This window comes from Nematolebias whitei, chromosome 18 (assembly GCF_014905685.2).
Source record: "Nematolebias whitei isolate Nwh7 chromosome 18, NemWhi1, whole genome shotgun sequence".
NCBI lineage: Eukaryota > Metazoa > Chordata > Actinopteri > Cyprinodontiformes > Rivulidae > Nematolebias > Nematolebias whitei.
In genome coordinates this window covers 1840838-1852552 of record NC_056515.1, presented here as the reverse complement: position 1 = coordinate 1852552, position 11715 = coordinate 1840838, and the positions used below count along the sequence as shown (strand labels likewise).

At 47.2% G+C, this 11715-nt stretch overlaps 1 protein-coding gene across 2 annotated transcripts; it reads right to left on the bottom strand.

Annotated features, from left to right (window-relative positions):
* Positions 1 to 6: 6 nt before the first annotated feature.
* nadk2 (NAD kinase 2, mitochondrial) lies at positions 7 to 8193 on the bottom strand. 2 transcript variants are annotated; one of them, XM_037692315.1, is made up of 13 exons: positions 8154 to 8193; positions 7544 to 7922; positions 7374 to 7462; positions 6614 to 6702; positions 6214 to 6295; positions 6033 to 6116; positions 5368 to 5507; positions 5169 to 5262; positions 4925 to 5068; positions 1883 to 1938; positions 1752 to 1805; positions 1550 to 1673; positions 7 to 1194 (listed from the first exon to the last, which is right to left on the bottom strand). In XM_037692315.1, exons 2-13 carry the CDS (start codon positions 7745 to 7747, stop codon positions 1056 to 1058), a joined length of 1299 nt encoding a protein of 432 aa, XP_037548243.1. In that variant the 5' UTR covers positions 7748 to 7922; positions 8154 to 8193; the 3' UTR covers positions 7 to 1055. The 2 variants fall into 2 exon arrangements, with proteins under 2 accessions (XP_037548243.1, XP_037548244.1); XM_037692316.1 differs by having other exon boundaries at positions 4925 to 5020.
* Between the last annotated feature and the right edge of the window lie 3522 nt (positions 8194 to 11715).

Here is an 11715-nt window from a genome sequence, read left to right as displayed (position 1 = left end):
GAGACGTCCCGCAGCTCAGAGACACGAGACGTCCCGCAGCTCAGAGACACGAGACGTCCCGCAGCTCAGAGACACGAGACGTCCTCGTTGAATGAAACAAAACCTGGAGCTCATTTTTAATTTCAGATCAGAAAATTCAACCTCTTGACCTGAAAATCAAGAAGAGGAACCCTCGGATCATCCGGATCATTAACGACAACTAAAAACATCAGAACAGATTGATCTGTGGTGGTCTTGATCAGCTGGACCTCAGTCCAAAGAACTGAATCTGCAGACTGATCTACTGTTGTCTTTAAAACCATGTGCAGGGGCTCCCACGAGTCCAGAGTCAGTCCCGTCTGTTTTAACCTGAACACGTTCATTTGTCTTCAAAAAAAACATTTTTATTTTCTCACTTGGTCAAACTGTGTTTCTACTAAACTCTTTCTTTTATTTTCACGTTCATCAAAAGTTCTGCAGGTCCTGGTCCGGTCCGATCCTCAGCTTTTCTTATTGTTCGTCCAATGATCCAGATCTTCCTGTAGTCCTTTAAAGGGGTCCGGATCATCAGTCCTCCAGACTTTCTGCAGACCGTGGGCTGATTTTAGTCCTGGTTTCGGTCCTTTGTCCTGATCCGGGTCATCTCAGGTCTAAACTTGACAAAAAATCCAGCAAAGGACCAGAGTCTGGATGTCCTTAAATAAAACAAAAGTTCAAAGCAAAGGAGACGCTGAAGACTTCTGCACAGCACTGCAGCTGAGTAAACGTTAGTTTTAATTAAATTATTTATTTGATCATTTGAATCTCTAAAACTGAAAGGTTCTGATTTTAACTTCACAGATTGAGTTTTAAACTTCAAATAAAGACGAGAGCAGGACAAGGAGAAAGAACCGAATCTGGGCCAGGTCAAAGGTCGAGCTGCTGGTTCCTTTTGTTCCTGAAGACCATCAAGCCGAGTCGAACTGGGTCAGAACCAGAAGAACCACTGACTGGAACACGAAGAACTTTCACCAGTAAAACCCGGTACTTCCCTCAAACTGGGCTCTTCAGGACCAGTCCAGGTCACTGGACTGGAATCAGTTTTCCAGGAGAACGGTTCTCAGCCGGTCCTCCTTGAGCGTGCTGATGGTGGCGATGGCGCCGTCGTTGAACTCGAAGGACGTCCCTCCGTCCACCACCATGCAGGCGTCCCAGCAGCGAGAGCGGACACACACCCTGAGGACATACAAGGCGTCAAACCGGGTCCAACAGAACCACAGCTGGGTCCGAGAACTCATCCCAGCACAAGTGAAGGTTCTGCTATGGCTCAGTGCTGACTCTCAAAAATCAGAGCTTCTTTCTGGTTTTAGCTTCTTAGACTTCAGTGGTTTGAACCCTTCAGGTACCGGACAGGTTTAGCTGCTTTATTTGAAGAAATGAATGCATCAAACATCCTGAAAGAAGCTAAAAGTTTTAAAGTTCTTTAAGCTGGGCAAAAAGTGTTGTAACTACTGATGTGCTAACTTTAGCTTTTAGTTACTGCTCTGCTGTGTTTTGCTACAGGAAGCATTTCGGCTCATGTTTAGCTGACCTGCTGGCGAAGCCTCTCTGACGGTTGCTGGAAAACACTCTGTTGGCGATCGGTTCTCTGACACTGTAGAACAAGCGCGGGTCGTCCGGACTAAACACCAGAGACTCGTTGTAAAGGTCCGTCACTGACAGCAGACAGGACAGAACCGGGTCAGGACAAGAACTCGACCTGAGCATCAGCTGCAGCTGGATACTAAACTCACCGCTTGCAACAAACTCCGGGTTCAGAGGGAAGTCCACTCCGGCCTGAGACTGACCTGAAACCAGAGCAGGACTTCATAAAGGGACCAGAAGCGGCTTGTGAACGTTAATCAGAGGGTGAACATGTACGCACCGATCCTCAGAACCTCCTCCACAGCCTGCTCAGCCAGCTTGTTGATGTTGTATGACCTGTGGACACAAAGAAGAACCTTCAACCTTCAGAGATGCATCATACACGCCGAGGACGATTCTCTGCGTTCGCAAAACCAACTCGACTGAAGCCTCAAACAGAAATGATTCATAGTGAACAAACTATAAACATCTCAAGAGCAGCACGCAGCTCGGAGCCCGACTTCTCTCGCTTTAAAGCCCCCAGTATACTCCCGCGCACGTCTGTCCGCACGTACGTCGGAGGGTTGAGACTTCGTACTCGAGCGTCCACCCTGAGCAGCTGCAGAGCAGCTCCACAGCCAAGGGGCGTTTACCTTCGGGACAAATTGAGGTCGCCGATTGGTCATTTGCTGACACGCCTACTGGATTGATTGACAGTTCGGAAAAAAAGAAGAAAAAAAACGAGAGCTGGCAGCCTCCGCTGCAGCGGTGTTCTGTGTTTATATGTTGTTAATAAAAAGATTTGAAAAAGAAAAAACAGGGAGCGCTGGCCCTGCAGCCCACACATCAGACCAGCTCAACAGGGAGTGCTGGCCCTGCAGCCCACACATCAGACCAGCTCAACAGGGAGCGCTGGCCCTGCAGCCCACACATAAGACCAGCTCAACAGGGAGCGCTGGCCCTGCAGCCCACACATCAGACCAGCTCAACAGGGAGCGCTGGCCCTGCAGCCCACACATCAGACCAGCTCAACAGGGAGCGCTGGCCCTGCAGCCCACACATCAGACCAGCTCAACAGGAAATCTCCAGACCCTCCCGCAGCCACGCTGGACCAGAGTTTAATTCGCTCGTGACAAATTCCTCCATTTCTCACCATTGGCATCAACGGAGGAGGAAGAGATCGCTGCCTCTTGGCAAGAAAACAAAAGAAAAGGCCAGATCAGGGATGAAGAAGAGGAATACATTGGTGTTGCAACAAAACAGTCTGTCGCTGGGCAGTTTATTGTGCGCCACCGCGTACGCCATCGTAAAAACATGAGCTTGTGCGTACCTCCGCGTACGTACGTGCACGGACGTATGCGGGAGTATACTGAGGGTTTCAGTGTGTCATGTATAAACTGATTATTATACATCGCTTTTAGTATTTTACATCGCCTTATAATGTAGCTCTTGTTTCGTTTTTTAATATAATTTCTTCTGTTGCCTTCATCCATCTCCGATGTCAATCTGTGCCCTCACGGATTGAGTGCAGCTACAACATTTGAGCCCTTGTTCCATCATGTGAGCTGCTTTTAAAATGACCAAGTCAAAGTGATTTACATATCGTAAAGCCCCATTTACGCAAGAACAACCTCTGAAACGTTAGTGTTTTTTCACTGTTTATTGGGGGTAATAAAGAAAAAGTGCAGGTTTACAAAAAACGCTGGTGTCCATGTCAGTCGGGTTGCCAGATAATAAATGATGAACTATAGTATTGTCGCTTTAAAATGATAGTGTTGACCTAAATTGTCAGATGTGCCGAGTAAAGATATTCTACGACGAGGTGTGTTGTGTTTGTTGAACATGTGCACAGAATAGAAGGGTTAAATAAATCTTTTTAAATTTATCTGGCAACCCTGCAGGCGGCTGCAGTACAAAGTTTGTCTGCACTAACAACAGTTATAATAAATGGCAGCGAGCAGAGTGTTTTTGTGCTGCTCACCCTTTTTCAGCTTGTAGGAGCAAAACTAATAAAACCCAGGCTCAAAGAGACGTTGGTGTGTTCAACAGTCCAAGTGTCATGCACATGCTGCGTGCACAACGGATGCAGCTGAGCCCCGTCAATCAAGTGACACATTTCATAGATGGATGATAGGCGCTCATCTGTCTTTTTAATGTCATGCCATCTACCCGTAATTCCTTTGAGAACGACTGATTGATATATTGAGCACGGCTGCTCTGTTTCCACAAACTCCTTTTCCGTGTCGTTGTGGGTGATGCGGAGTCTGGCGGGGAAAAAGATGTCGAAGCAGACCCCGTCTGTTGAGACGCAGCTTTCTAACCTCCAAAAAGGAGCTCTGGCTTTGACGATGCTGGCCGTGTAGTCTGGGAATATGGCGATGGAGTTTCCCTCTTCTGTTACACGCTCTCCTCAGATTATCCACAGCTTCTCCCTCCGTGTAACTTAGCAACAATCGTACACGGCTCGGCTCTAGGTTTCCACTTACCGGTAGTCAAACTGCAATGTGAACGGTCCACTCACAAGTCCCCGTCAAGATGAAAAACTTCTTTGACGAGTCCGGAGAAGGCGTCCGGAGTGCTGGATCCCGTGCGCTCAGCGACGCAGACCATTCTGATGCTTCCTCTTCTCATCCTTCCTTCAAGGTCGTCACAATTCTGACGCTTCAACTTCAGCTACCAGGCGCTGCACGTCACTACTGTGTGCGTCCAGGTAGTCATGTCCTCCTCCACAACCTTCACCTGTCCACTTTCACCTTGGATAGCAGTAGTTACTGCTCATTTCTGTTCTCCCTGTTCACTTCAGACTCATCGTCCAGTGTCTTCTCCAATCGTTGTGGAGATGTTTTGATTCAGGCCAGGACGTCGGACTTCATCAATTCAGGATCCATGCTGACTTCAGCTGCAGGCTCCCGTGCCGGTTCGCCAGCGCTCTCAGAACTTGCTCAAGGCGCAGCTGGGCCTAGCAGAAGAGAGGCCTCGAATTTGTATTTTCTCAGATTTGCTGCCATGTGTCCTGTAATTGTCACGTTCACACATTGTTGTTGGTTATGGAGCCGAATAATAATTCATAAGATGAACTGGGCACTTACGTGTCCTTCAATTAAGATTTTTTTAATCTGTAGGAGCTCTGACAGACACGTCCTCACTACATCACACTCACCCCCCCCCACACACACACACATTTCTTTTCTCAGTGTTGTTGTCAAAGTGCTTTATAAATAAAGTTGTGTTGAATTGTTGTAACTTTGGGAGCCAACCCAAATCAAGCTGGCCGCCACAGCTAAGTGACCTCAAACACCAGATACTCTGGACTCGACAGTGAAAGCTGAAACGAGACATTTACCAGGCTTTGGACCCGGTCCCGGTGCAGACGCTGAGTCCGGAGCTCTTCTGTTTCTCCCAGGGCCCGTCGTCCACAGAGATCTCGTAGTACGAAGCCCTATGGAGCAAGAGGTTAGCATGGGGTGGGAAGGGTTTTAACGTCCCCCTGTGGTGGACAGAGAGTTCTGGTGAGTTCTGGACAGGACGAGGACACCAGGGGTTAATGAATGGAACACGTACGTTAGAACACAGACGGGCCCAGGTACCTGGAGGACAGAGACTCTCCGATGAAGATCTCATTCAGGCTCCTGACCGGGAGGAGGGTCGGCTCCGACACACTTTGATGCAACGAGCCTGGTCCTGCAGAGCAAACAGGGTCAGGAGGAACCGTTTCAGGGTCCAGAGACGGGCTCAAACCGATCTAACTCCTCAGACAGAGGACATATGGAGGGGACAGGCTCGTACTGTGCTGGCTGCCAGCAGTGCTGGTCCGGTGAGCCCGGCTGTGCTGCTCCAGGCTCAGCTGCAGCTCATGCAGGTCCACTGGGGCCGGGTTTATGCCAGTCCCCTCCAGGTGCAGACGGTTCCTTTGACGCCACAACCACCTGAACATGGGGACAGTGACACGCTGAGACAGGACTACTTGGACCTTTGTTCTCCCCACCTCAGAACCAGTACCTGGACCGATAGATTTACAGTAAACAAGAGAAGTAAACGTTTATCAGAGCTGTTTGTAGGCGGAGCCCAAGTTCTGCTGAAGTGGTTCAACAAGGCAGCAGGTTCTGGACCGCTGTCCCTCCTCCTCTGGAGACCATCATCAGGCTTCATCCGACCCCCTGGATTCATTTCAAGAACTGATTCTGGTGGGCTCAGAGGCTTGATCCAAGATGAAGGGATTAACAGAACTGTGTGGATTAAAGCGGCCCGTTCTTCAGGTTCAGAGTTAATCTCCTCCATCGGGCAGGTCCATCTTCAAATGGAACCAGAACTGAGCTCAGGAGATGCCTCAGAGACACCGAGTGACCTTTGATCCAGACAGCACAGATTTACACAGGTCCTAATCTCAGAGATGATGGATTAACGGGTCCAGACTGAGCAAACAGGAAGTGAGTTGACAGGTCAATACACACCTGAACTCACCGCGGCAGAGGCGGTCCAGAGCCTCCGAGAAGGCCCGGGTGTACCGGACAGGGAGGCAGAGATGACCTTCAGACCTTCAGCAGAAAGAACAACCGGGATAAACTCAATTGGATTATAATTATTATCACCTGGATTATTGATCAATAATCTGTAAATAATCTGAGGGTTCACCTCTCTGGGTCGGTGTTGACTCCAAACACAGGTTTGTCTTCGTTAAGAACTTTACTGGCAACAAGCAGCATGGTTCCATCACCTGACAACAAGAGAGGCAGTCAGACCCAGACCCAGACCCAGACCCAGAACCAGACCCAGACCAGTGTCTTCAGGAGGTGACCCTGCAGAGGACAGATAAACTCCGCCTCCAGGAGTTGTCTCCACGAGACAAAGGTTCTGAAGTTTAAAAGAGTTCAAGCAGTTCATCTGACAGATTTCTCTTGGGAGAAACTTTTCGTCTTTCATCTGAAATTCTGAACAGAACCAGAACCTTCATGTGGACTCCAGAACCTCTCTACTCTTTGATGCAAACATACGAGCTGAAGGAATAAAAACAGCTAAAATATAAAGTTCAGACCTCCGGCTGAGATAATGGCGTCAGCCCATCGCACCACCTCCTCGTTATACTCCCCCCTCTTTACCACCCGCACCTCGATGCCTTCATTCCTGCAGACACAGAACACCAGTCAGAACCAGAACCTCATGTCAGAACCAGAACCTCGGCTGATAAAACACAGGGAGACTCTGAACAACAGTCAATTCTTACGGCTAAAACTAGCAAAAGACTAGCTAAAAAGTAAAATGAGCAGCACAGTGGTTAAAAGCTAAAGTAGCCGAAGTAGCTAAAATAGCAAACCAAAATGTTAAAACTCACAGAAGGAAAGCTGAGGAGTTAAAATAATCTGAGATTAGCTAAACTGAAGCCAAAATGACCAAAGGGGCAGTTGAAGCTAAAAAACCACAGGTCGGGAGCTGAAGCAGATTCTAGAGATCAGAGTTCCTGAGGTCCAACATCTCCAAGGGTTTCTACTCTCCGAGATGTTGGACGTGAAGTCACAAACAAAAGTTTCTCATTTCTCCTTGTTCCTGCACCGGACGACAGAACTCACAGGAAAGATCTGGTTCTGAACGCCCTTCCTGACTTGACCTGGGCTCAAACCTGCGACCTCAGGACTACGAGACAGCGGCTCTAACCACCGAGCCACAGAGGACGCGTGTCAGCTACTACATGAGCCGAAGGTTTGGAAGCATCAGCAGCTAAAGGAGGACCGTGTGCAGAACTGAGCAGGTGCCGAACGACGTGGGCCGGGTGGGCCGGGTCCAGAAGCAGGACTCACTGCAGACTGGTGACCACGCGCTCCACGTTGCTGGTGTGGATGTGGTGTCTCTCCAGGAGGCCGCAGTAGCTCGAGCCCTTCATGGCCAGCTGACAACACAAGGCTCATTATTCACACGGTCCGGCCCAAACACCACGTCATGGTTCTGCCTTCAGCTGAGCACGACTCACCAGCTGCTTCAGGTCCTGCTCGGACAGTCCTGCGTGCCGGTACCGCTGCTGCTCGAACTCGTACCGGGTCGTCTTCGTGACCACGGCCACTTTCCCCGGTTTGAACCCAGCCGCCGGCTCCGAGGAGCTGTGGACGGGCCGGAGGGACGGGTGTCCGGTTCGACTCCCAAACCGCAGCAGGTTCGCAACAAAGCGCCGAGCCATGACGATCCTCCGGAACGGAACCGAGAGGCAGATTATGGGATTGAGACGGTCCGGGTCGCTCTGCTGCTCCCGGGTTAATCCGGAGACATCCTCCGGGACTGCGTGGAGCTCAGGTCGGACACACAACCAGCTGTCTGCCCGCCGAGGCCGCCGGTTCTGACCCGGCTGAGAGGTTCTGTACGAAAACACGAGCAGTTAACTTCTTTACCTGCGCAGCAACAGCAGCTAACAAGCTAAAGCAGCTCGGTGCTAATTTTAGCCTAAGCCTGTTCATCACATATTTAAAGTAAATTAACAAAAATACAGGTTTGATTAAACCAATCCTAATTTTTACAATAATTCCACACCATTTAACATCAAATAAACTAAAAGAACAAACAAACACAAGAGAAGTGAGAGCACGCACCTCACGTAGTCAAACAGTACGTAAATTACGTAGCGTGCCTCCTCCTGATTGGCTACATGGGCGTAAAGTAAAAGTGACGTAGACGAACCGGATGTTTTGTCTGCTGCCGCGGCGCTCCTTCAAAATAAAGAGAGATAAATTAACATTTCCACTTTTTTGTACTGGTAACTGTTTTTGAAACAATATCCTGACTGAACAATAATCTAATTCAAAATATTTATATAAAAGCGTGTTAAAATGATCTTCAAACTGATCTTAAAATATGATATCTTATATATTTTACAACATAATATGTCTATGTTCCAGCTTTACAGAAGGGAGGACACCCCACTATACAGAACAACTATCAGCCAGTCTCGAAACTCTGTACTCCAGCTAAAGTTTTAGAGAAATAGATACTCAAATCAAAAAGTATTTGGATTCTTTTATGTTCCCATCAATCTGGTTTCAGGAAACAACACAGCGCTGCTTTGTTGTAGGTTTTCAAGTTCAAGGTTCTTTATTGTCATACACATCACATGTGGTACACGAGGTGGAAAGAAACTATGTACACAGGGTCCCAGTTACATCCAACAATAGCAAAAATATAAAGTATAAAAAGAAACAGTATAAGGCTTTAAGATATACGCTAAACGAACAAATTATGTTAATGATGTTGAAGCATTGATGCTAAGGACTACTGTGTTGCACTTTATTTAGACCTGTCTAAAGCGTTTTATACTCCATGACATCTTATGCCATAACTCTTAGACATTGTTGATTTATTTATTTATTATTTTTTTGTGCTGAGACGTTTCGTCCTTCCGTCCAGATGACCAGACTGAACCTTGCTGGATTTGTACCTGGATTATTGAGCATGATTTTTGGGGTACTTCTTTCAGTTATTTAACTGTCAACAATGATATACCACAAGGTTCAGTCTTAGGACCCACCCACTTTACAATCTACATAAGTAATGTAAGTCAGATAATTCCTGATGCATCCTTATGCCAACAACACAGATGTTTATTGTCAAGCTAAATCAGTTGCCAAGGTTTTCCAGCTGTTACAGTCTGCATTTGAAATCATTCAGTCAGATTTGTTCTGTCTCAAATTGGTGCTAAATGCTGATAAAACCAAAGGGATGTAGTTTTCATACAGGAAGTCGGTACCAGCAGTCCTTTCTTCTATCTTATCTACGAATGGTGTTCTGTTGAGTTTGTCGATTCTTACAGGTACTAGGGAATCTTGGTCGATGCACATCTCTCTTTTAAGCCTCATGTCAAACACTTGACAAAGAAATAGGAATTAAAATTGGTTTTCTTTCTCAGAAACAGATCCTGTCTAACCCTGAATGTTAGGAAACACCTTGTATCTGTGACCTTCCTTCCCTTCATTGATTACGGTGACATACATGAACGCTCCTACAAGAACCCTGCAGATGTTGGATGCTGCAGATGTTGGATGCTGCAGATGTTGGATGCTGTCTATCATGGTGCACTAAGATTCATAACTGGCTGTGATTATCGTACCCACCACTGCACCCAGTATCCACTGGTTAACTGGTCACCATTAACTTCACACAGACTCTCCCACTGGTACATTTTCATCTTTAAATCACTTCCTGGTCTGCTGCCTTCATACATCTCCTCCTACATGTCTCTGTGTGAGTGCAGCTACAGCGTGCGCTCTCAGGACATAATTACCTGCAGTGTTCCCTCAGTGAGGACTGAACTAGACAAAAGGACCTTCTCCTACTCCGCTCCTGTTTCCTGGAATATCTTGTAAAAAGATCTGAAGCTCTCGACCTTTGACCTCTCTAAGTGGATTTAAACAATTGTTAAGTTCAATGCAAAAATCAATGCAGACGTTCCTGTTTTTAGTTCACTGCCTGGCCCCCAAAAAAAGTTGCCACCAAAAAAAGTCTCACTAATATTTAGTTGGACCTCCTTTATCTTTGATCACATCGTGCATTCTCTGTGTCATTGTTTCAATAAGCTTCTTCAATGTCAAGATCTATTTCCAGTGTTGCATTAATGTTTCTCCAAGATCTTCCATTGACGAGACACTGGTCATGATGGTGCATCACTTCACCTGCCTCTCTTCTGACCCTGATGCACCATCACTCTGGAACAGGGTCAGTCTGGACTCAGACCTCATGACCTGCTTCCATTGCTCCACAGTCCAATCTTTATGCTCCCTAACAAAACTGAAGCATTTTTTCCAGTTAGCCTCACTGGTTAGTGGTTTTCTTAAGTCTACCCAGCTGTTCAGTCCCAGTCCCTTGAGTTCTTCACATTGTGTGTGTGGAAACGTTCTTATTTTCATTATGAACCACAGCCCTGAGTGCTGCTGGTGTTTTTCTTCCATTTAATTTCACCAAACGTTTAAATGATCACCGATCACGATCATTCAGGAGTTTTTTCCGGCCACATTTCTTCCTGGAAGATGATGGGTCCCCACTGTCCTCCCAGTTTTTAATAATGTGTTGGACAGTTCTTAACCCAGTTTTAGTTTCTACAATCTCCTGAGATGTTTCCTCTGCTTGATGCCAATGATTTGACCCTTCTCAAACAGGCCGACATCTTTTCCACGACCACGTCATGAGTCTTTCATCATGTTGTTGAAGAAATGAGAAGCAACTCATTGCACCAGTTGGAGTTAAAGAACTTGTTGCAGCTGAAACATGATCACCCATGCAGTAATTCTCCAACAGGAGGCTCGGACCTGTTTGGTGAGTTAAATCCAGGTGGAGACTCATGTGGACATACTGTATTTTTGAATTGAATTAAATTGAATATGCTTTTAATGACTGTCTGTACCTCATGTGCGTTTTTGTTTGGTCTTGTTTAAAACTGGTCTCTCTTGAAAATGACTTTTCATGACTGTCACAAATTGGGGTGGATCAGACAAGCACAGACTCAGAAAAAGGTTTTAAAAAGTTTATTATTAAAAACCGGCGGCGTCTGGCAGGAGGTTCTGGTTCTGGTACCGGACCGCTCTGGGGGAGACAGACAGATTAGTGGCTGTAAACAGAACAGAGTAAACAAGAATAAAGCCACTAACCTTCTGTCTCTGGAACCAGTCTGAGATGTGGGCCAGGTGGGTCCCGGTACCGGTCCGAATCTCAGGAGTTGGTAACATGCGCAAGTGTGCACAGACAGGTAGTGAGGCTGGATGGGCGAGCTGTGAAGCTGAGGAGTTTAGGCAGCAGAACTTTATCCAGGGGCAGGCAAGGGTCAAAACCAGAGAGGAATGCAGCCAGGCAGAAGAACCAAAAGGAGAATCCAAAACTGGTGGTCAAGGAGGAGAAGCAGTCGTCAGTATGGTCAGATACAGGTGAGGGATCCAGTCCGGGGGCAAAGGTGAGAACGAGAGGTCGTGGGCAAAGCTATGGTCGAAAACTGTGACAAGAAGAGGGACCGCTGGATATCTAAGGAAATAATCTATAATTATCTGGCACGGACTGAGGAGAAACAGGGAGCTTAAAGAGTGAACTGAACAGGTGTTGCTCATGAAGGTAGATTGGGTAGATGGTGGAGGGGGCGTGGCTCAGGGTGACAGGAGCTGGATGAATGAGAGG